Raw genomic sequence first — 25,189 nt, 5'->3', positions numbered from 1 at the left:
CGAACTCGCTGTTACTGAACGACGAACTGTCTTTGAGCGCCTCGATCAGGGGGTTTCACGACCTCGGCTGACAAGCATCATTCGAGCCGAGAGTACTAGATCCTCGGCAACGGGCTCCACGGCGGGAACCAACAGGGGAGGCGAATCTGTCCGAACACAACACCGCTCCGAACGTCGGATGAATCAGAAAAATGGGAAAAGGCCCGTGGACTTAAATGATCCACCTCGGCGACCCCATACCAGTAGCAACCGGGAATATTCATTTCAATCGCGACATGATTCCGAACGTCATGATGAGCGACACTCAGCCAACTCTGGCAGTCGACACCGAACAGAAAGCAGAGGAAACCGTTCGGAGCACGATAATACGATTGTCCTCTACGATCAATTCACGGGCCTGCCAACCGTGTACCAACCCGTCGACCCGGCTCTTCAACCTCGGCACGCCCCATTGATAAGCTTGAAGGAGGCACAGGCGCCCTTAATGCTAGCTGCTCCACGACCGAGGGAAAAAGAGGAGCACCGTCGGCGCCATCGGCGGGAAAGGAGAAAGATTCCGGAGCGGCACACTGATGTTCTTCCCCCTATCGCCCCACAGATCACAGCCGAAGAGCAGGCCGAAGACAATTCGAAGCTCGGGAAGGCAAAGGCTTCCCCCTTCGTGGATGCTATTCAACAAGAGCGGCCGCCAGACAGATTCGTCATGCCGAAGCTGAAGCGCTATGAGGCAAAAGAGGACGCAGTCGCGTTCGTTTGTCGCTTCAGGCAAACCATGAGCCTCCATAACTTTTCTGACGCTCTTATGTGTAAAATCTTCCCGCTCACTCTCAGTGAATCGATCATGTTATGGTACAATCAGTTGAAGCCCAAATCTATTTCTTGCTTTAACGAGCTGGAATTGGAGTTTAGCAAACGCTTCGTCAACAGCAACATTCAACCGAAGACGTTATCAATGCTGGTGAACATGCGAAGAACGGCGGGAGAAACACTGCGGCTCTATACCGAGCGTTACTGGGAAGTCTATAACCTTATTCCCGACTGTGATCAAGGGGTGGCAGCCGAGTCTTTCATGAATGGATTGGACCCAACCTCGGCAATGTTTCGCGACCTCTCACGAAATCCACCTAAGACGATGGGGGAGCTCATGACAATAATCGAGAAAGACTGCGTTCACGAAGAAGCAATGGCCGAGCGGCATACGTCAAAAGCTGAACCTGCCAAGACGATAGGGCCGAAGAAGCAGGTATCGAACGTTCGTCAAGGGCAAGGAAGCCAGGGTAGCTCGGGCCAGGCATCGAACAAGTCGAACAACAAGGGCCGACCCTCTCAGCACCCTCAGCCACAACCCTGGACACAAACGAAAAGAGAACCCCGACCGGACGAATACGTCGCCGAACGTACGGTATTCACTGAACCTATTTATAAACTTCTTAACATCATTGGCAAATTGCCGTTCTTTGTTTGGCCAACGGTACTCTTAGGCACCGTCGGAAGCGGCCCGGGGATGTGCACGTATCACAAGGAACGTGGCCATTACACCACGCAGTGCCCACCTTTCAAAAGGTATCTAGAAGAGCTAGCAGCTGCCGGTCACCTCAATCAGTGGATCGACGTTCGGCAAAATCCACTTCCTCCACCCCCCCCTCTTGTTGGCAATCTCGTAAGCGTAATACAAGGGCTGGTATCCGAAGGAAGGGCGGCCGAACTTCGTTCGGAAATTGACAGGGCTGTCGCATCTGCGTCAGTCTGCAATGTGGGAGCCTCGGGAAAGCGAAAGTGGGAAGATCCTAGCTTCGGCGGTACTGTAACTTTTTCTTCCGACGACTTAAAAGGAGTGCAACTTCCACATGCAGATGCTCTCGTCGTCACCATTGCCATTGAAAAATCAACCGTACAACGGGTATTGATAGATCAGGGAAGCTCGGCCGATGTCATGTTTTTCTCCACTTATCAGAGCCTCGGATTATCTCCCGCTCAACTTCGGACAGCGTCAGCTCCCCTTGTTAGTTTTACAGGAGCCCCGGTATGGCCACTCGGCCTGATTACCCTCCCTGTGCGAGCTGGATCACGCATCCTGGAGATCGAATTTGTCGTGGTCGCTTCGCCAAGTCCGTACAACGTCATTCTTGGCCGAACCTGGCTACACGAGATGCAAGCGGTTGCTTCAACATATCACCAGGTGGTAAAATTCGTCGGATGGAACGGACGACAGGAGAGCCTGCGAGGCGATCAAATCCAATCCAAGAAATGCTACATCAGCACTGTAACGAACAAACAGAGCTGCATGGAGGTACAATGCGTGGCTGCCGCTCCTACCCCAGTGATTGAGGATGTTGGTGTACTCGCCGAACAACGGTCAGCCGAGGAGCTGATACGTTTTTCCATTCCTGGGGAAGAAGGAAGATATTTTTTGATCGGGAGTTCATTGAGCATGAACGAACGGGAGGAGATGTATCGATTCCTGATGAGGAACATAGAGGTCTTTGCTTGGACACCACAAGACATGCCGGGCGTGGACCCTTCGTTCGCTATGCACTCATTGAATGTGGATCCGAATAGGCGACCGGTTGTGCAAAAAGTTCGACGCTCGTCGGCCGCGCATACCGAAGCTGTGATAGCAGAGGTGAATCAACTGTTGGAAGCTGGCGTCATTCGGGAAGTACTATACCCCACCTGGCTTGCCAACCCAGTGGTAGTCCCGAAGAAAAATGGGAAGCTACGGGTCTGTGTCGATTACACGAACCTCAATGACGCCTGCCCTATGGATCGATTTCCACTTCCTCGGATCGAGCAGATGGTAGATGCAACGGCAGGATGCGAGCGCCTAAGCTTCATGGACGCGTATCGGGGCTACCATCAAATTGCTTTGGATCCGGAAGATCAAGAAAAAACGGCTTTCATCTCGCCTCGGGGAACCTTCTGTTACAAGGTTGTCCCGTTCGGCTTGAAGAATGCAGGCGCCACTTTTCAACGCTCCATCACGAAGATGTTTCCTGGCATGCTCGGCGTAAAAGTAGAAGCTTATATTGACGATTTGGTTTGCAGAAGCATATTCGCTCGGGACCACCTTCGGGATCTGGGAGAGGTCTTTGCTGTTCTAAAACATAGGAAGCTACGTCTCAATGCCGAGAAGTGTGCGTTTGGCGTTAGCTCGGGGAAATTCCTAGGATACATGGTGAGTCGTCGAGGAATCGAAGCTGATCCTACCCAGATTTTGGCTGTGCAGCGGCTACGAGCTCCAACGACAATTAAAGAGGTACAGCGGCTCACGGGGATGGTTGCTGCCTTGAACCGTTTCATTCGACGTTCGAGCGATCTCTGCCGCCCGTTCTTCCGAGCAATCACAACAAGCCGACGCAGATTTGTATGGACAGAGGAGTGCGAGCAGGCTCTGCAATCTTTAAAGCAATACCTATCTCACGCTCCTTTGCTCGTCAAGCCCCTGCCCGATGAAGATCTCTATCTTTACCTTGCCGTCTCTGACCATGCAACGAGCGCGGTTCTTGTTCGGAGAGAAGGGATGGACCATCAACCGATCTTCTACTCCAGTAAAACGATGACGGATTCTCAGACGAGGTATCTGCCTATGGAAAAGTTAGCATTGGCTCTCGTTTCTGCTAAAACGAGCCTCTTGCCCTACTTTCAATCCCATAGGATTGTGGTCCTCACTGAGTTTCCTCTCAGAGCTGTTCTTCGGAAAACGGACACGTCGAGTCGAATCCTGAAGTTCTCTCAAGACTTGGCCAACTTCGACATCCAATTCGAGCCTCGGACAGCTATCAAAGGGCAAGTCCTGGCCGACTTCTTTGCCGAACTCACTCCCGGCTTACAAGACGAGGCCAATGCCCTGGCAATTGCTGCTGAGGACTCTCGGATTCAAGAAGAAGAGGTTTTGGAAGGGCCGTCCAGCTGTCATACCGAACCACTCCGAGCTCGGTATTCCCTCGGGCGCAAGAAACCCAAAAGACAATGGAAGCTCTTCTCCGGCGACGCTTGGCGACTGACCGTCGATGGAGCTTCTAATGTTCATGGGGCTGGTGCCGGCATCGTCCTTGTTTCACCCAGCGGGACTGTTCATGAAAGCGTGGTTTCAATTGGGTACACGGCGACGAACAACGAGGCGGAATATGAGGCTCTAATTGCAGGCCTCCAACTTGCTCTTCGGCTGGATGCAGATTCGGTTCATGTCTTTTGCGATTCTCAGCTCATTGTGGGGCATTTAAACGACGAATATCAAGCCAAAGATCGACGTATGAATGCTTACGTAAGCCACGTGTTGTCTTTGTTCGGCAAATTTGGACGCGTCGAAGTGGAGTGGATCGCTCGGGAGCATAACGCCCACGCTGACGCCCTTGCAGGTCTTGCTTCAGTTTACAAGACCTCGGGTAGTCGCACCATCACCTTCGACGAGGTCCCCAAGCCGAGCTTCGAAAAGCCGACTGAACAGGTTATGGCCATCACCCTCGGCTCAAGCCAGCTGGATTCTGTGGTTGCTTACCTGAAGAATCAAGTGCTACCGACGAACAAGCGCGAGGCGTACAAAATCCGTTGCCGAGCTGCCAATTTTTTCTTGGGACCGAATGACAATCTCTACCGACGGACTTTTACTGGCCCCGATCTGCGTGTCGTCCACGACGACCTCGTGCCAGCCGTTCTGGAGGAACTTCATTCGGGTAGCTGTGGGGCTCACTCAGGAGGACGGTCCCTTGCACAGCGTGCCCTAACGCAAGGCTATTGGTGGTCGAAGATGGTCAAGCAATCCGAAGACTACGTGAAGCTCTGTGTTCGGTGTCAGAAGCATGTGTCTCTCATCCACCAGCCTGCGTTCCCCCTTAAAATGATCACCAGTCCATGGCCGTTCGCGGTTTGGGCTTTTGACATAGTTGGCAAGATGCCAAAGGCGCCCGGAGGATTTGAGTACATGCTCACTGCCACAGATTTGTTCACCAAGTGGGTCGAAGCCTCCCCCTTGATCAAGACCACCGCCGGGGATGTGGAACGCTTTATCTGGAAGCACATTATCTCCAGGTTCGGCGTGCCGTACGCCATACTATCTGATAACGGTTCCCAATTTGTCGCCTCCGCTCTCAAAGCTTTTTATGCGAAGCGCCATATTACCATCCAAAATTTCTCGGTGGCATATCCTCAGGGTAATGGACAAGCCGAAGCATCAAACAAGACAATCACTCGGGGGCTGAAGCGCCGTCTGGATCGGAAGCTCGGCAAATGGGTGGAAGAGCTTCCACATGTCCTTTGGGCCTATCGAACAACGCCTCGGCGGTCCACCGGCCGTACTCCGTTCGCTATGGCCTACGGTATGGAGGCTGTTCTCCCTTTATCTACTATGATCCCTACAGTTCGAACGGAGAATTTTAACCCTGTCGACAACAGTGCTCTAGTGGGTTCCGAGTTAGATTTTGCCGAAGAACTGCGTGACAATGCTAACCTTCGGCACGCCGCGTACCAGCAAGAAGTTGCAAGGGGCTACAACCGCAATGTTCGTGCTCGACCATTCAACGTCGGGGACTTAGTCCTTCGGATGGTTACCGAAGCGACAAAGTTGACCAAGCTAAAAGACCCCTATGAAGGGCCTTACCGAGTGGTTGAGAAGATCGGGCATGGAGTCTACAAGCTTGCTGAGATGGATGGCACGCCAATCGCTAATCCATGGAATGCCCAAAAGCTTAGGAAATTCCATGGCTAGTGTTGGCATCTTTTGTATTACATTTTTGCTCGGCAAGTGTGCCTTTGATCGTTATGCACTTAATATAAATTCGTCCAGTATTCTGCTTTATTTTTACACAAGGGGTATTTTATCTAGCTCCAGTAACATCTCTTGTTCGGGTGAAATCCTCTAAGCCCCTGATGATGTGTTTTCGGGTGAACTTCTCTAAGCCCCTGATAATTTGTTTGTTCGGGTGAAATTCTCGAAACCCATGATCACTTTTTCGGCTCAGTTTTCCCATCCTACTGCCTTATTCTATTCCTACGGTAATACAATAGGGCAGGGGGCTACTATATGGATAAACCTGAGTTCATCTCTCAGTGACTTCCAAATCACATAAACAGTCCTTCCGAATGAAAAGACTTAAAAATTTCTGAAAAAATTTCTGAGATGTGATGTATATACCGAATAGAAAGACTTGGCAAATATTTGGAAACAACATCCATACCGAACGAACAGACGATTGTCATTAAAAAAAAAACAAAAGAAGAAAAATCTCCATGTTTTTGTTACATCCGATGGTCGGTGCCGACCAATGTCAAAACTATGCAAAAACAAAACAAAATACAAAGACAGACTAAACAAGAACAAATCTAATCCGTTGGAGCGTCGGATGGGGCTGGTGGAGTCGGAGCGTCGGTTTGGGCCTGTGGGATTGGAGCTTCGGCCGGGGCTGGTAGGGTGGTCGACTCGATAGCGTCGGCTATTGTCTCCTCCGCTATAACTTCGGCAGGGGTGAAGGGTGGTATTTCCACCAGACTCCTCCTTTCGTCGTCAGCTTCAGCGCCTGCATCGTCGAGTCCCATGTTGTAGCCGAGCATAAAGCTCTCTTTGTGCTGGGCCTCCTTGATCTCGTCCTGCACTTCAAGGACTTGATCGGTCACGTCCTCTTCGGCCTGGGCGTATCCTTTCTCGTACTGCCCCTGCACCTCTTTCTCCATCTCTTTCCTCATCTCTTCCCTCCCCAAGGCTCTCCCTTCGGCCAACCCCTCATCTTTTCCTTCGGCTCTGGTCTGCTCGGTAGACTCTTGCAACCCCTTGATAAGGTCATTTTGGTTGGCGACCTGAACCTCGAGGCTTTGCCTCACGAGCTCGGATTGCTCCAAGCCCTTCTTGTACTCCTCGGCCATGGCCTTGTTGTATTCCACCGACTGCTTTTGCAGTTTTGACTTCTTGTCATATTCGGTGAGATGCAGCTGGGCACTCATTATGGACTGGGTAGCCTGTAAACAAAGCAAAATGAAAGTCATTCCGACGGAATAAGGCATTTGTACAAAAAAAAAAAAAAACAAACAATTTACTTACCCTTCCTGCGTGATAGTAGTATTCACTCAGGGCTGCTTTCAGGGAGGGGGGATTCTGTACATCCCTCGGCAAAGCTAGCCCCGAGTGGAGGGTGAAAGCCAGGGAGGGATCCTCCCTCAAGCTATCCGATTTAAGGACCTGTTTCTTGCCAGGTGTGATGAAGCTTGGCACCCATGGGGTGTCAAGATCGAAGGCAGTCACCCTCCCTTCTCCTTCTGCGGCGGCCTCTTTCGATTGCTCCACCTCTTGGCCCTTTCCCTTAGCGGCCGCCCTCACCTTCTTGCTCGCAGGTGGTTCCTTCGGGGAAGGAGGAGCGCTCAGTGGTCGCTTTTTAGAGGGGGGAGGAGGTGGGACTTTCTTGCTCGGAACCGAGCCCGAAGCGGCTGCACTTGAAGCGGCTGTACCCCCAGCCTTCTGTAGTCGAGCCTTCTCCCTCTCTTTTTCCTCCAGCTTCTTCTGGAGAACCTCCTTGATGTTTCTTGGAGGCATACCTTCTTGTTGTTCAGGGAAAGGCTCTTCCTCGGTCGGAAGTCGGATTGACCCTCGGAGGGGTTTGTCGAAGCTCGGTCGGAGCTCTTGTGGGGTGTCCTCGGACTGCTCAGGCTCGTCAGTTACCTTTCGTCGGATCCGACCGCCGTAGGTAGCTGTATATTTGAGGATGGTTGGGGCGTCTCTTTCCTCCGCTGGGATAGTGAGCAGGGAGTCGGCAAGACCGCAACCTTTGGCGGCCCTTAATAGTACCTTGTTGATCTTGGTGGTATCTGCCGAAGACAAGCGTGAAATCGTTAGTTAAATTTTTACAGCTGAAATCAGAGCAACAGAAATAAATATTTGAAATAACGACAAGTGTTCTTACTCGGCGTGCCTCTGCGTGTGGCTATCTCAAACTGACCGTATTCGTGTTCGGGGAATTGGAAATTTCCTCGAACTTCGACGTAGTCAGAGGCCCATTTCTCCGAGTCATACATGCCCTCGGGAATGATCTTTTGCATCTTCCTCCGGGAGCAGAGGTAGTATCGAGAGTACCGAACGTTTCTCGACATCATATAATTTTCAAAAAAATGAAAGGCTTCTAGGCGGAACATCTTCACCTCAGCAAGGGCGATTACCGAGTGAATGATGCGGTAGGAATTGACGCTCAGCTGGCACGGAGTGAGATTGAAGCGGTGAAGTATCTCTCTCAAAACTCTGTGCATCGGGAACCGAAGGCCCCCTTCTGTGATTGCCATCAAGGGGACAGTGACGTGTTCGTCACCATATTTTATTCGGTTCCCTCGGACGGGTGTAATGATAACATCGTTAGGGATGTCGTAGACGGCTCGGAAGGTGTCCAGGCTTTTTTTATCTTGGAAGCATTCCAAGTAAGGGCAGGGGTCCTTTCCCGTTCGGTCAGGGATCACATCGGGGTCCATCGGAACGATCTTCCTCTTCACCTTCGGCGGATGTGACGAGGATTCCCCAGCAAATCCGGCCCCTTCATTCGCTCGGCTAGGCGAGATAAGCGGAGTCCCTGGTCTCGACTCGGCTTCGTCAGCTCCTTCGGCCTCCTCTTCCTCTTCTGCTTCGTCATGAGGACTTTCGGACGAAGATTCGCCTATGTCTATAATATCGGGGTCCGGCCCGATTGTTCGGAGAGGAGCCACCATGGCGGGGTAGTCGACTCCTTCTACACCCTCGGGGATCCTTCCGCTTGATCCCGTTCGGTAATTTCGGGCGAAATCTCTTATAGCTTCGGATAACCCCGGATCGGATCTACCAAAACCCGAATCTTCGGAATCCATCGACCGATAAGATTCGCCCGAAGAAGGTGACTTTGCAGACTCCATACCTAGAAACAGATAAGTGCATGGGATAAGACCGTTAGCGATTTGCATGGCCAAGAATCTAAGTGCCTACGTTCGTTGTTTTGTGTCGTTAGGAGAGATATCACCTTTGTTCGGTTGTTTCCCGAGCGATTCCCCTCGGAAGAGATTCCGAAGGAAGGGCTCATACCGACCAGGAAAACGGTGGGGGACCCTACGCGTTCCCAATGGGGAAACAGAGATTGAGAAGCTTCACAGGGGTTGTAAAGCTTCTTAAAGACTGCCCCTTTGTAAAAACCTCACGCTTGAAGATGCCCTCGTGTTCGGAAGAACACAATTTTTAGGTGTTCATACGCTCGGAAGAACACATGAACACCTGGGTTTCAGGCGGTTCTTAGTCAAGACCAAAGGGAAAAAATCGACCAAAAAGGGGGGAAAACACTCGAAAAAACGCTCAAAATGCATCAAGAAATGGGGGGGCTCAAGAAATACCTGAGAAATCAAGAGAAATCTGTGATCAAAAGCCTTCAAATATGCAGATTTCTGGCGATTTCAGTCTGGAATGGTGCTGGAACAGTGAAACGATCGAGAGTCAGAGAGAGAGTAACCTTCTCTCTCCTTCCCTCTTCCCTTTTATACTGGGTGTAGCATTCGAAGCGGTCTCTCACCCTGACCGTCGGATTTGGGCGGGAGACTGATGTGCCGCTCGATGAAGGACGCGTGGCAGGTATGAAGCGTGCCGTACCAGCACCCAATGAAATCGTGACACCTGGCATCGATTCAAATCGACGGTTACAGAAGCATTTAATGAAAGGCTGCGCGCGCGTCTCGAAGCGTTTCAAATAATTTCTGTCCGTTCAACTCTGACGGTTCGTCTGGTCGATCGCTCTTCGGACTGATGGTTCTTCGGTTTTACGTCTTCGTTCGGCCAGGTTCTTATTCAACTCCTCTTTCATTTCCGAGCAAGAAAAGAAGGAGTTGAGGGGCTATTGTAGGGGGGCCGAAATATCCGAAGGTTCACCAGGTCCAAAAGGGGCGATGAGGGTTCACACGTTGTTTGACCCATCATCCAAGCTATCACGGTTCGCCTCTTTATAAGTCTGGACTTCGGCTGGGCCGAAAGATAGACAGAACCACGAGTACTTCACCGAACAATTATAAGCAACATCCGAACGTACGACACATAAGTTCGCTCGGGGCTTTATCAAGCGCACGGATACGAACTTCCGTTTGTTCGGCCAGGGTTTGCCTCGGCCGGGATGTCATACGCTCGGATAATTCGTATGCTGGACGTGGGTCCCGCCGAACCTGGACGATTGTGGAAACTTCCATAAATATCTACTGATATTTAGGCTGTCCTCTCTTACATTCGAAGTGACATCTCTGAACGATGTGACCCTCCTGACATCAGCCCATGTGGCTCTGAAAGACTAGGGAAGTGGTGTTCATTAACTGGCCCTGCTAGAAAGGCGCCAACTGAGCAGAACGTGACACGTGGAAAGTATGGCCAACTTACTCAGCACTTCATCTCTTTGCCTATAAATAGAGAAGCATGGCCACTGAGTCAAGAGAGGAAAAATCTAATCGAAGGGAGCATTTTTTCTTTCCTGCAGATTGTTCTTACTAAACTTCTTTCTTTCCATCTACTGACTTAATCATCGGAGCTTCTTCCCGGAGGAGCAACCCCCTCCGGTTCTACAGGTACATCAAGACCGGTCGCACCAGAAGGAGCACGAAGAAATCACGCCCCCACAGATTTCATGCACCACAAGGAAAGCTTTTATTTTGCCTTGTCCTTGTAACGACCCTGATTTTTGGTAAATAAAATTTTTGTTAAATATTTAATTTTTATTTTAACTAATTGGATTTGCTACTAAAAATTTCTTTTTAATTTTAATAATCCGTCATAATTAGATTTGAGACTTATAAAATTATATTTTTCACGCCGAGCAATCTAGTCATTTTCTAAAAACAAGTATGCTTATAAAAGCACTGGTATATTTTCCTAACGAGTTAGATAAAATTTTTAAATTATATTTCTTGGCTAGAAATCCTACTTAGCAAGTAGAGTTAGTTTCCAGCCGATTAGTTGGAGGAACCGGACCACTGATTCACCTAGTTATATTACCCTAACCCTAATTGGACCTTTTTAGACCATCTTTGAACCTTATGAACTCCTCCAAACCCCATAGGACCATTAGACCATAGAGGTAATCATTATACCCCATGACAAGCCATTTCAAACCCTAATTATTACCAATATTCCTTTACCTCTTGATCCATAATTGTTAGGGGAATTTTTATCCCTTGGTTAATAGACCTTTGACTTGCCAATATGCATGACAAGACAAGTCATACATGGAATCTCATCATTTTGCTTCCAAAGGAAGCAAGGCTAGCTTTGCCATGCATGCACACCTATGTTCTAGCCTTAAACCTAATAATCCTAGACTTACTTTCCTAGACGTACACTTATATATATATATATATATATATATATATATATATATATATATATATATATATGTACCAAGGAGAGAGAGAGAGAGAGAGAGAGAGAGAGAGAGAGAGAGAGAGGGGCTGAATGGGAGAGGGAGGTGGAGTGTGTGATTGTGTTTTGGACACTTACACAAGCAGCCTTAATAGCCCTAAGCCTATTTACCACATGCCAACCCATTCTAGTCTTCCAAAGTACAAAACTAGCCCATGATTATATTCTTTCTTGCAAACAACCTCCCCATAGACTTGGCAAGTCAAAAACCCTTCATGATGGCCTAAGATTTGGCCTAAATTGGAATAGACAAGTCATGGAAGGCTATGACTTGATTGAAATGCTTGAAATGACCACTCAATGGAGCAAATCCATGGGAGAAAGGAGAGAGGGGAGGGCCGGCCATAGAGGAGGGAGGAGGAGCTCAAGTGTTGGCTATAAATAGCACCCCATGCCTTCCATTCAACTCACGCCTTCACTTATTTGCCATTTCCATTTTCCAGACAGCTTACTGCCATTCACAAATCTTTATTTTTCTCCTGTTTAAAGTAGTTTTTAGAACCAACTCCCTTCGAAAAAGTTGTAGAGCACTTCGAAACCTTCAAGTTAGACCCAAGAACCATCCCAATCGGTGAAGAAATGACAAAGATATTGGCATCCGAAGTTCAGTAAAAATCTCGGATTTCTATTTCCAGACAGCATACTGTCTTCTCCTTTATCACCATTTTTCTTTTACCTAAAGTAGTTTCTAGGACCAACTTCCTTCACGAAAGTTGTAGAGCACTTCGAGAGCTTCGATTTCGACCCAAGAACAATCATATTCGGCCAAATATTGACCGAGTTACTGCCATCCAAAGTTTGGTCCAGATTTGCGAGTTTCACCGCCCGTAGAAAACTTCCAACTAGCTTATTCGGCCCCGACTAGTTTCGGATTAAGGTAGATTTTCTCTACTCACTTCCCTAAGTATAAGTAGAACCCTTTGTCCCGTAAACTCTACGTATAGAATCGTATGTTAGAAAGTAGAATGTTCTTGATTCAAAGTATCGATACCCTTATCGTTTTCCTTAAGTAGATAAGGTTATCTATTGTTTAGTTTCAAGTAGATAAGGTTATCTATCGTTTAAAATGCATGATTGTCAATAAGTTTATCTCGCTAATGGAAGTACGAGCATGTTAGATAAATGACTTTTCTTAAATAAACATATGTTGTATTGAACTTCCCACAAAAGAAAGAAAGAACGGTTTTCGAAAGATAGAATTTGACACTTGAATAGAAGTAATCGTATTTTGATCTTTAAGATGGTTTTGAGCATGAGTAACAATATAGAATTGGATGATCTTGTTAGATTACAATGAATGATTTATGGTTGCGTATGTGAAAAGTCCTACCGCGGAGTCTATGCATGAGAACGAGACACGAAAATCGAGAAAATAGAAACATGACACCTAGGGTGTGGTTAACAAGAAAAAAATGTGTTTTGAAGGAGGAAATATTTTTGAAACTACATAATGACCGATTTTGGGTGGCATTATGTGAGTTGTGTGAGTGTGCAAAAGAAGATTTATGAAAAACCCAATGAGAACCCGGAGCGGCGGAATCATTGTGGGGATACTCGGGAACCCGGTGCGGCGGAACCGAGGGTTTAGATTTCGAAAATCCCAAATGGGAACCCGGAGCGGCGGAACCATTGTGGGATACTCGGGAACCCGGAGCGGCGGAACCGAGGGTTTTGAATTGTGTGCGTTCCCATGGGAACCTGGAGCGACGGAACCATGGTGAGGTATGGCTTGGTTATCCGCGGTACGGAGCCAATGCAAATGTGTGCCAATGGGAACCCGGTGCGGCAGAACCATTGTGAGGATACTCGGGAGACCGGAACGGCGGAACCGAGGTTGGGTGTGTTAAAAACGGATTTTGAAAATGTTGATTTGGTTATGAAAAGTGAAAATGGAGACACGGTCTACGATGAGTCGCGTAGGAAAAACTCAGAAAAACATGGACACCCACGATACTTGAATAGTGAATATGGATGTGCTATCGTTAATCGTTTTTGTTAAACCTGCTTATACTCTGTTGATTTTATGATCTATTGTTTGTAAGTTAAGGGTTGGTGGGTATAGGGTTATTCTATTGAGCTTTTGTAGCTCACGGTGTTACCTTTGGTGACCCTGACATATTATATTGGTGGCGACGCCGGTATAATGTGTCAGATCTTATAGATAAACAGGGTGAACTTTACACCTTGGAAGCGTTTGGAGCCGAAGAGCTGGCCAGAATGGAAGAAGAGGCAGAGCAATAGATAGGAACCCTAGTCTACCCTCCTTTTGTTGAATAAAGTACTCTTGGGAGAATTATGTTGTAATATTGAGGCAGACTCTATTTAGATTTTCAATGAAATTGTCTATTTAACGTACCCAAAATTAGGGGCGTTACAGTCCTCCTCATCATATTTTTTCAAAGAAGAATGGAAAGTGGGAAAAAAGAGAACATCTGAAAGGTGAATTTCTAATTGCTTGATTTTGGCTGTTTGTTTCACCAGAGTTGCAGGTACCTAGTGCCCGCATTGAAGCTGAAGTAGTGAGTGCTTTGATTTTTCCAACGAAACCTCTTTCTGTTCAAGGAGCTAATATACCTCCCATCGAGGCCGTGATCGCTGCTCCTACAATGGAAGATGGAGAGGGTAAGAAGTGCTTCTCAAAGTGGAAAGGAACCAAGAAGATCAATCGTATTTATGTTGATTGGATATATGCTGATTGGATCGATGATCTAACACCTCCTCTGAGCTTGCCGAGCCAAGTGGAGAGCTGAGTGTGTAGTGTAATAAGTGTATTCCATTGATGGAGGGTGTTTAGTTGTGTTATGGGAATGTGTTTTGTAATAGGTAAATTATGTAATGAATGTGTTATAAACAAAGTGGACAATTTCTGTTGGAATTTTTAGGATTAATACTCAGATTACGTACCCTTAAACCAATTACTTAGTAACCTGTTGTATTACTCTATTCCATATTCCATTTCCTAGTTTACATGGACTTCAAGCTTCAGTGAAATGTGGCAAAAGGATGCTAGAATTCATTTCTTGTGGTTTGTTCAAAGCTTTGTTACCTTATTAGTTCAAGAAATGGAATAGAACACGACACAGACAAATCAATTCTAGCATGAGCCCGCACATCAAATGGAAATAAGTAAAATTTCTGCTTCACATATATCCAATTGGTGGCTAGCTGCACACAAGCAAATGTCAAATTAAGTTCAAATTCTCAATAAATCTGAACTAGTGTAGCATTGTTACAACAAGCTCTCAGCAACATTCTACAACAAAAACTAAAGAAACGAGACATCAATTATGAGTCTTATAACCATCACCATAAACCTCTACGGCTGTAGCACCCAGTTGTAGAACCAAAACCAGCACCGGCAAACAAGCAGCTACAGAAATAGCATCAAGGCAGCTAATTCCACTAGGACAATTCAGTCTTGATAACTTCCCCATCCCAACTGAACCCTTTGAATACCAGCTTACCACACCTTATAAAACCATTTTTAGAGCCTGAAAAAGGTACACAATATCATAATTAAAAAAATGGGGCATTTCGTATAAAGCAAATGGGTTCTCTCTGTTTCCTCCAATATTCAAGTTTATTCTAGTACTGAACGTGTTTTTTTGGGTTCTCTCTGTCTCAATCTTTTTCACCGAAAACATCCAAACTGTCTACTAATTTGAGAAAACTTCTTATCATACCCCTAAGTTCAGCTAAAAAATTGCCAACACCAAAGTCAAGCAGCAACAAATTTCCTTACAGTTCCAAGAAATTGTTCAAATAAGTTGCATTACATTCATAACCTAATCAACTAAGGCAGGTATTTCATGTTCCTCATGTTCAGAACAGTAACATCAAGACATGATTATCTCTTGTAATTTCTTCCACCTCCTTGGTCAAGACTTGATTTTGTCTTGTAATTTCTTTCATCACCATGTTTCTTTGTTGTCAATCCAATAGAAGAAATCACATCCATTAGGTTCCTGCATAACCAAAAAAAAAATGACATCTCAGTTACAAATGCATGGAATAAATCATAGCACCATACAGTCATTTTTTTGCAAATTTAATAAAGTAGATACAAACTGATAGAGTTTTTGCAGTTTTGCTAATAGATATAAGCTGATAGAGATTATGGTTTCCCAGCTCTCCATGGTTCAACTTAGTCAACTTAGTTTCCCTACTTAAAACACAACTATCGAACAATTAACCATATGTAGAAAATAAGATAGCCCAAGTGCATTCCAATTAACCATGTATACTCCACTGTCCAATGTTAGTTTTGGCCCATGCCAAGGGTATAGCATACATGAGATCTCTTACAGTTTGAGGACAGATGTATGAAACCATCGTAGTAATGTTTTCCATATAATTATATGATTAGAACTGTTATTATAATTATATGTTTTCCAAGTATCACAATCTCACTCCAGCAAGCAAGCCTAGCCATGATTATTATGTTCAGGTACTCTTCCTTTAAAAAAAAAACCCAGCAACAATGGACTATTATGTTGAAATCACAAGGCATCGTTAGTTGAGAAATTCGAACCGTAACTCAAACAAAATATAACAAAGAAAAACGATAACTTTAGCAAGAATGGTTTATCATAGATCTCAATCGAAGCCCTAATTTTTAGGTTTCCTCTAACAGTTGTGAAATCGAAAACAACTAAAATCCTAACCTTAACTTCAGCAAAAAATGATAACTTTAGCAAGAATGGTTTATCACAGATCTCAATCGAAGCCCCCAATTTTTAGGTTTCTCATAATCCTACCATAGAACTGAATAAGAGAACAAATTGCTTCGCAACTTCCTGATATTTATTTCTAAATTGAAAAGGCACAAATCGATGAGAACCCTAACCCTCAATTTTGTTGGTAACTAAATTTTATTTTAGTAACCAATCACAGGATCCAAGGAGCATACCCAGAACAAACCAACAAATGCAATAGGACTAGAAGAGCATTACAACCCACTAAACAAAACTAGAAGTCCTGAGAACCAGAGGTCCAGAACAAAAGAAGCAAACACTTGGTCATAGCAAAAAGCCAACAAAAGAAGCAAACACTTGGTCCTAATAACTGGTTTTCTGAGAGAGAGAGAGAGACCTGTCGTCGCTTCGATCTTCTTTTTCGTCGATCTCTAGTGGTCGTTCGTGTTTCTGTTGAAAATACAGAAATCGCGGGTTAGGGTTTCTGGGCGACAGAGATGAGAGAAATTCGAGATGAGAGAGAGAGAGAGCTTCCGTCGTCGCGTCCTTCTTCTTCTTCTTCGTCGCGAGAGAGAGATACCTTCCATCGTCGCGTCCATCTTCTTCTTCTTCTTCTTCGTTGTTCTCTCTCTCTCTCCGTCTGGTACGATTAAGAAAGGGGGAGTAACCCATTCTGTGATAACCTGACCCGCGAATGGTTTTAACCCGATCCATTTCCTATTTTAACCCGCGAGCAGCTCTTTCTTTTCCCAGCCGTTGGATGAGATCCAACGGCTTAAAACAGAATCCCGCATTTTATGGTTTGTCCGGAATCCCTCGGGGGAACCGGAGTGTGTGTGTATACACACACACAAATTTGGACCTTACTTGGGCCTACACAATTCTCATATTAACCCAACTACAAACAACATATTAATCCAACCACATATAACTTAAACATGGCCCAATTACATACTTATATTTTATGGCCCAAAATTAAACTTAAATTTTTTTTGCCCAAAATACAAAATTACAACAAGACATTATTTTTAACAGCTTGATGGCCGTGTTCCATCAATCTTCTTTTAAAGTGAACCAAATTGATTGGTGCTCGAACCGTAACAAATTTTTTTTCTCGAACCATAACTGAAAAATTTCCCGTGGGTGTGGGTATGGTGGAGGGTGGGAGATAACCGAACGGATTCGGTTCGGTTCTGATTCAGAAGATACCCGAACCAAACAGAACAGAAACAAGTTAATTACAAAAATACCATACATATACACACATCCACGACTACTTAGGGTTTTGTCTGCCTGACTGCCTCATTTTGATTTATGGTCTCTCCACTCTCCGCTACTGTGTTCCAGTCGGCGATCTGACTTCGGAGGTGTCTCTCTCTCTCTCTAAACCAGATTAACGCACACACAGTCATTGTACCCCTTTAACATCGTCGATCTCTCTCTCTCTCCCTCTCTCTGTTCTTGAGATTTTCAGTATAGGAATTTATGCTATGTTGTTATTTAGGCGTAAAAAAAGAAAAGACAATAGCATATAAAAATCTGTGGGTGTGTTCTCTGTTATTGCAATTCGATTTGTGGTTTGAACCAATTTTTTTTTTTTGGTCCATTTAAACAGATGAGTTCTACAAATGGAGTCGGCATTTCAAGCTGGAAATGAAGCCTGATTCACTTTTCTTTTTCTTTCTTTTTTTAAATCTCTGAACTGTTGGTATTTTCAATTTTGCAACCAGATTTTTCCATAGCAAATTCGGTTACCCAATCAGTTCGGGGATTACCCGAACCCCGTTTGGTTCGGTTATGGTTCGCCGATCTTCTCCCCGTTCGGGTAATGGGGGCGGATATGGGTAGGGTTTCGGTTTTGGGGATCGGGTACAGACATGCCAATATCCGCCCCAAATGACCCGAATGCCATCCCGCTGTTCTGGGGCTCTGGCTCTCTTCCCGTGTTCTCCATCGTGAGTTTTCGTGGGAGGCGCGGTGGTGGTTTGGGGCAGGCGTGGAAGCCGAGGGGTTAGTCGTCAGAGCTTTGGTTCGTGTGGTTTTGTTCAGTGATGCCGTCGGTTTCTCTCCTCTGGGTTACTGGTTTTTGGCCTAATGGCTAGGCGGTGATCCATTGGTGGAGAAAGTCGGCTGTGACGTCCGAGTTGGGGTTGGGCGGCGGTTTCGTTTGCTGTTGTTGTGTTAGGAAATTTTTTTTTTTTGGGTTTTTGGGTTGGGCTTGTTCTTTGGGTTTCGGCCGTGTGGGCTTCGTCCTTCTGGGGTTTTTTGTTTGGTATCTTGCCAATTGAGAGTTTGAGTTTGGGTATAGGGTTTTTTTTTTTTTTTCAACTTTGTTAAAAATTTGATTGCGTTCTCATTGTTTTTATTGGTCTTTGTAATTAACAATTTCAAAAATTAATGCTTATAAAAAAAATTTCAAAAATTAATGAAATGTTTTTGCAGTTAAAAAAAAGGAGAAGAAGAAGCTGCATGATTCCTTGATGGAGCAAACGAATCATCCGAAATTAGGTACTTTTCATTTACGCATTTTTCTTGTCAACAATTTTGTTCCCTTTTTCTTTACCTTAATTATCAATATTGATACGGTATTATACACCTAATAGAAGTGAGCTGACTTGGACAGTTTATTAACACAACGGTCATGAAGCTACACTTACTACCTAGGTTCGAGTTGATGTCTTGATCGGTTCGCTAATGGAACATTATCGACACCCTAGCTAAGCTCAGATAACCTAACTTCCTATCACATAAAATTAAAAAAAAGAGAGAAAAGAAGTGGGCTAGAATCGTAGTCTTGATTTGGCCAACGGATTGGACTTTTGCAGCGAGTCATTTGCGCCCCGTCTTGATAAATCGGATTTGGGTCTTGATGGCAGGTGCTAGCTTTATGGACCGGAACAAAAGAAAACTATGCCTACACCAATTTGGATACACAAAATGTACCCCGAATTGGGTGGGAGTCACATCAGAGTCTCACGCATATAATCCGAACATAAATAAGGGCTTGACCAATTCATTCGATATTTGGTTCTTGAATTCACAAAGACCAAAAAGCTTTTATCGAAATTCGATTGAGATTAATTTTGACAGCGACTCTGGGGTGGTCTCACGCAATCCGGTGTACCAAAAATGGTTAGATTTTGCACATCCTTTATGGGACTGGGGGAGTTTTTTTTTTTATGAACAGGCAGAGGGAGTTCATGAAAAGCATTAGAAGTTTATATAAACGGATTTCAATGATTTGAACGACCTTTTAATTATATGTGGTTGGCAAAATACTCGATTTGTAATCCGAAGGCAAATACTCTCTCTCTCTCTCTCTCTCTCTCTCTCTCTCTCTCTCTCTCTCTCTCTCTCTCTCTCTCTCTCTCTCCATAGTCCTTGGATTATGCGTTTGTTTATAACAGTACATGAACGTAGAAAGGATTGAGTTGAAATTCAAACAATGTTGATTTTGATTAGGGACGGAACGAGGATTTGATAAATGCGGGGGTCGAACTATGAACAAGAAAATTTTAAAATTTTAAGGTTCAAAAATCTAATATTTAGTTTGGTTTAGATTTTGAGAGAGGTTTTTTAGGTAATGAGTTGAGAGATATAGAAAGAGCAATGAGATTAATAATTGAAAGAAAACTTATGGCAGACCATGTGTAGAGAAAGAAATTGGATTTTGAGACTCAAAATGAACACATTCTTAAAGCATTTAAATACCTAAATAACAGGCAAGTCATCGGTTGCCCGTCTCCAGTGGCCTTCGCATCTCACCTCACCGTTTCAGAGAACTCGTTCAGTTTTCTTCCTTCCAAACCAAGGTGTCTGTTTCTATCTCTATACTTCTCTCTCTCTCTGTTATCTTTTCTCATCCCTCTCTTCTTCTGAAGCAAAATCCTCCATTGAACCAACAATTCTACTGTAAGCACAGACAAGCCTATATAACCAGTGATGCTGTTGCGCGCTGGCTGTGTATCCTTCTTCGCCAAAACCCCAATCCTCTTCGTACACTCCACTACCCGCTTCCGCCCTTCACTTTTCCACCACTGTTACCACCTCCTGAACCCCATAAATGCTAGAACTAGCTGTTTCAACAAACGTTTCTCTATGAACAAACCGACCCACCTGTTAATCACCGCCACCGCTGCCCTTATTCGCGAGCCTTTTTCGAGCAAGTCGTCAAAGAAAGCCCGCTATGATTCCCCCGAGGGCAAACTTAGAGGGAAGTTGGACACCTGCTCGAAGAACGGGGACCTTGCCGAAGCCCTCCGGCTATATGATGTCGCTCGGGCCAATGGTATTCCTCTGTCCCAACACCATTACAATGTATTGCTATATTTATGCTCTTCTTATAATGGAAATGACAACGTGAGTGAGAAATTGGATAAGGATTTGGTGAAGTTGGGTTTAGAGAGGGGTTTTGAGATATTTAAGCAAATGGGTATTCACAAGGTTGCTCCGAACGAGGCTACGTTCACGAGTTTGGCGAGGCTGGCATTGGCCAAGGAGGACCCAGAAATGGCTTTTGATTTGGTGAAGAAGATGAAGGGTTGTGGTATGATGCCGAAATTGAGGTCGTATGAGCCCGCGTTGTTTGGTTTTTGTAGCAAGGGTATGGGTGATAAGGCTTATGAGGTTGATGCCCATATGAGGGAATGCGGGGTTTTGGCCGAAGAGTCTGAGCTTCTGGCTCTTTTGAAGGTCAGTGTTGAAGCTAAGAGGGATGATAGGGTTTATGAATTGATGCATCGTTTGCGAGCAGCAGTGAGGCAGGTTGCGGAAGAGACTGCTAGGGTAGTGGAGGATTGGTTCACGTCAGAGAGGGCTGTCAAGGTTGGGGGGGTGAGTTGGGATGTGAAAAAGGTGAGAGATGGGGTTGTAAAGGGGGGAGGGGGGTGGCATGGGCAAGGGTGGTTGGGGAGTGGGAATTGGAGAGTTACAAGGACACACATGGATGAAAAGGGGGTTTGCCAATCTTGTGGGGAGAAGCTTGTTTGCATTGATATTGATCCTAAAGAGGCTGAAAACTTTGCTACTTCATTGACCAGTCTGGCTTGCCAAAGAGAGGTCAAAGGTGATTTTTTGCGGTTTCAGGAGTGGCTTCAGCAGCATGGTCCATTTGATGCAGTTGTAGATGGTGCAAATGTGGGGCTTGTCAATCAACACGATTTCAACTTTTTCCAGCTTATTTCTATTGTACGACAGTTGCAGCGAATGAGCCCGTCAAAGAGACTACCACTCGTAGTGCTGCATAAAAGCCGTGTTACTGGTGGTCCAGCCCAGTATGATAAGAATAAGAAGCTGCTAGAGAGCTGGAATAAGTCTGGCGCGCTCTATGCTACTCCTCGAGGTTCAAATGATGATTGGTACTGGTTATTTGCGGCTGTTAGTTGTAACTGTTTGCTGGTGACAAATGATGAGATGAGGGATCACTTGTTTCAACTCTTGGTGACTAATTTCTTCCCGAGATGGAAAGAGAAACATCAGGTTCGATTGGCAACTTCAAACGGCAGGCCTGAACTCCGCATGCCTCCACCTTATTCAATTGTCATTCAGGAATCGGAGCAAGGCAGTTGGCATGTACCGATTGTTATAGGCGATGATCTTGAGACCCCGAGGCAGTGGATCTGTGCCACAAGGGCAAGGGACGCATCATCACGGTGTCTTTAAGTTGCACAAACTTTTTTTATCCTCTTCCAGTATTCAGGAAGGGGGTATTCAGGAAGGGGGAGGGACCTATATTTTAATTATTTTTACTTTTCTGTTTTCTAATTCTTATTCAGTAAGTTATATGAAATATAAGATGAATTGGGCTTCTCTCTTTTTATTTTTCGTAGCTATTGTTTTTGTAATGCAATTGGGCTCTCTCTCACTAAGTTATATGATGACTTGGGCTTCAAAAAAAAGATATGCATGGGTGCGTGAAGAGAGAGAAAACCAAAAAAAAAAAGAATCAAACAAAGAAGCAAACGGAAAGGAGGGAAAAGAGAAGAAAAAAAAGAAAAAGAAAAAGGAATTAGGTTAGTGGAAAGTACTCTTAATTGTCTTCTTGTTTTGGGGGGTTTTGTGATTTGTTTACGTTCTCTTTCTCTCTCTGATTAACTCTAGGGTTTGAGTAGGACTTTAATAAAGGAAAACTTGTATACTTAAAAGAACTCAAACACAGGTGGTTAGGTGCAGGAATTGTGAGCTAAATACTGGAAATTATCTCCATAGCTGCTGTAAATGAATTTGTAAGTGTTGAATTTCATTGTAATCTGTTAGGATGTGAGCCGAAATGTCTAAAATAATTTCCAAGTGTTGAACTGGGATTATAGTTGCCGAAAATAAGGGTTAGATGCCGAATCTGACTGAACCAGATGTTGTGCTTTTGGATTCCAGTGGCAATTTGTGAAATTTGGACCATGTAGTCCTTCAAGGAAGGAAACTGGGCTTGGTGCGTGGAACTAAGAACATGGTTCTCTTATGGTTGCCAAAAGAGAATTTTATCATGTGTGGACTAGACGAGTCTAAGAAAGTAAGTTACACTCCAGTTGCTATTCGTCTAATCGGGTAACTTTTTGATTATGAAATTGACACTCTTATGTGGTCCGATGTGCTGAATTTTATTATGTGGTTAGCCTAAAAAGAATATGGCACTAGAGTAATTGTTGCAATTCATTCATTTTTATGAGTATCTTTATAATAATACTCATATGTGTTGATTTATGTGTTGCACGCCAAGTTCGGAGGCGGCGACGAGCACTGCGACTCCACGTAGGGAGTGAACTCATGTTGGTACCTTTTTGATGGGCCTCGAGGTGGGTGTACTTATCTGTTTGTACAGAAGATTATGGTAATGTGTATAGCTTGTGAAAAATGGTAAATGGTGATAATCATGTTTGACTTGAACTTAATTGTTATATAGCCTTAGTGGCGTTAAGAATATGGCCTTAGTAGTGGCGTTGCGAGTATTATAGTCTTAGTGGCGCGAATGATATTGCCGTAGTGGTGTGACAAGTATTGCCTTAGTGGCGGAAAGTATATTACCTTAGTGGCGTGATTATGATTCTTTCCTTAGTGGCGTTATGAGTACTATGTTGGTGCTGAGATAGCCATGGCGGCATGGCCAAGGGCCTATATATTTATATGTGTTGATAAAAGAAGTGGAAAGTTATTTGCTGAGCTCAATATTGTCGCTTAATTCATTCTTAAACACTTATCATATTGCTTCTCTTATTATGGATAAGAGCATTCACTAAGCATATTGATAGCTCAAACCCCCACAATGTTTTCTTTTCAAGTGCGTGTCGGCACGTAGGTCCACCGCAGAGTCTAGACAGGAGTTGTTGATATAGTAGTCTAGCTTTTTGACTCTTTTGGATATATGCCTATTTTTGGAGCTTGTATATGTGGGCATGTCTTGAATGGCAGTTATTTTCCGTATATATGCAAATTAAGTTTTTTATGTGTTGAACACCTGGCTGGTGTTTTTATTTACTGTTTGGACAGAGCCAGGCGTGTGTCCATCCCATTTGGGAAATTATTTATCGTGATGTTTTTCGGGATGGGGTGTGACATTATGTCTTTGGAATGCAAGAGAATTTCGAATCCTCTTTATATACGAACAAAAAAGCTATAAGTCATCCATGGCTGAAAGGAAAAAACCGTATCCCTTGTAATGACAAACCCGGTGCTAGCACCCTACGAACACTTGTCTATCTATACGTTCGGTCGAATTGGGGAAGCCACAAAACTTCGCAAGTGACTACGAGGCAGTTTCCTAGTGATAGCGGCTGATATGTTGGAATGGTATGTTCACGGAAGAATAGCAGGTGAAGCACTATTATGGGAAATCAGCGTCAAGAACTGAAATCATCCTGAATCAAAGGTAGTTAGTACTAGAACAGTAGTAGTTGAATCTCTGATCAAAATCCTCACCATTCAGCATTGTAACTAATTCATCAAGTATTTCCCTTTGTACGGTTTACAGTCTTGAATCCATTAAAAACCTTAGGTAATCTTCTTAATGTATGAAAAATCGATTCATCATCATCTGCAGCTAATTTCCGTGCCAACAACTCTTTGATTTTGTCAATATATGATTCCACAATAGAAGTCTTGGTATGATTATACAACTGAATTTTCTGTGTTCTTGCACAGGAGTGTCCTAGAGAAAGAATTGTACCTATTTGACATAGATATTCCCATACCTCACGAGTACGATGAAGACCAAAAACATATGGAAGTGTTGTGGGTGAGAGAAAGACTGTGGGACACGCCAAAAGAATTTAGGGCTCGTTCTCCCTGAGCATCACGGATCTGAGATGGAGGAACAACAATAGATCCATCAAGATAGCCATAAAAACCATTTGCGTCCATCACATTTTCAACCTGGATTCGCCAAAGTAAATGGTTGCCGCCATCCAATCGAATGTTCACCAAAGAGCGGAAATTAGAAACGAAAAATGCGAGCGAGGGAGGGAGGTACGGTAACAACAATAGTTGCCATACTATGAATGGATAGAAATCAATCGAGAATGATCAACTGAAAAACACAAAAGAAAGAGGAATATTATATTGCAGCCATAACTCATAAGGAAATCAGTGTTTGATTCAAAATTATCAAGAACAAGAGAGAGAGAGAGAGAGAGAGAGAGAGAGAGAGAGAGAGAGAGAGAGAAAAAACATCTTGAGTTTTCATTTCATTTCATGATTCTCGATTACATTGCAACTAACCGCGCGCTACCGACTATATACAACCAAAGAAAACAAAAAGCAGTTACCGCCACTGACAGGCCAGCTCAGCTGCCTTAACTAACTAACCAATTACTAACTAACTAATTACTTTACTTAACTAACTCAACATCAACTTAAGCTAACAGTCTCCACTTAGTTTCTTAATGAGACTGTTTTATAGGTACGTCATGCGATATTTTTGTGTTACCTGTTTATAAATTGTTGTTTACGTATTTTCTTTCAATCTGGCTATCATCATAGGATTAACATAACATAAAGCTAAACCGGACCATTGTTACCTGTTTATAAATTGTTCTTTTTCTTTTTAATTTTGGTACGTCATCTCTGAATACACAGATAATTTCCACACAAATCATGCATAGATCCTTGCGTGGGGCTCACT

General features: G+C 44.5%; 2 protein-coding genes across 6 annotated transcripts; one reads left to right on the top strand and one right to left on the bottom strand.

The window, feature by feature from the left end:
* LOC131335963 (proteinaceous RNase P 1, chloroplastic/mitochondrial-like) lies at positions 1-24,113 on the top strand. Of its 5 annotated transcripts, none has more exons than XR_009202695.1 (3): positions 17,365-17,444; positions 17,693-18,585; positions 23,560-24,113. XR_009202695.1 is itself a non-coding variant. In XM_058371535.1 (3 exons), the coding sequence occupies exon 3, from the start codon at positions 20,020-20,022 to the stop codon at positions 21,736-21,738; it is 1,719 nt and encodes a 572-aa protein (XP_058227518.1). In that variant the 5' UTR covers positions 17,365-17,444; positions 18,520-18,585; positions 19,753-20,019; the 3' UTR covers positions 21,739-21,953. The 5 variants fall into 5 exon arrangements, 4 of the variants coding, with proteins under 4 accessions (XP_058227517.1, XP_058227518.1, XP_058227516.1 ...); XM_058371535.1 differs by lacking the exon at positions 23,560-24,113 and adding an exon at positions 19,753-21,953 and having other exon boundaries at positions 18,520-18,585; XM_058371533.1 differs by lacking the exon at positions 23,560-24,113 and adding an exon at positions 19,753-21,953.
* On the bottom strand, positions 15,102-16,791 carry LOC131298520 (uncharacterized). The gene is made up of 2 exons (XM_058324001.1): positions 16,475-16,791; positions 15,102-15,348 (listed from the first exon to the last, which is right to left on the bottom strand). The coding sequence occupies exons 1-2, from the start codon at positions 16,789-16,791 to the stop codon at positions 15,231-15,233; spliced, it is 435 nt and encodes a 144-aa protein (XP_058179984.1). The 3' UTR covers positions 15,102-15,230.
* Positions 24,114-25,189: the final 1,076 nt, after the last annotated feature.

The sequence above is a fragment of the Rhododendron vialii genome, chromosome 8a, assembly GCF_030253575.1.
Source record: "Rhododendron vialii isolate Sample 1 chromosome 8a, ASM3025357v1".
NCBI lineage: Eukaryota > Viridiplantae > Streptophyta > Magnoliopsida > Ericales > Ericaceae > Rhododendron > Rhododendron vialii.
This window is presented reverse-complemented; position numbering and strand designations above follow the sequence as displayed.

Bases quoted from the DNA above. Each gene is read 5' to 3' on its own strand.
- LOC131298520 (XM_058324001.1), bottom strand. From the start codon at position 16,791: ATGGATCGGGTTAAAACCATTCGCGGGTCAGGTTATCACAGAATGGGT. The intron at 15,349-16,474 runs GTCTCTCTCTCT...TTGGTTATGCAG, and splicing joins GAAGATCGAAGCGACGACAG to GAACCTAATGGATGTGATTT.
- LOC131335963 (XM_058371534.1), top strand. From the start codon at position 20,020: ATGCTGTTGCGCGCTGGCTGTGTATCCTTCTTCGCCAAAACCCCAATC.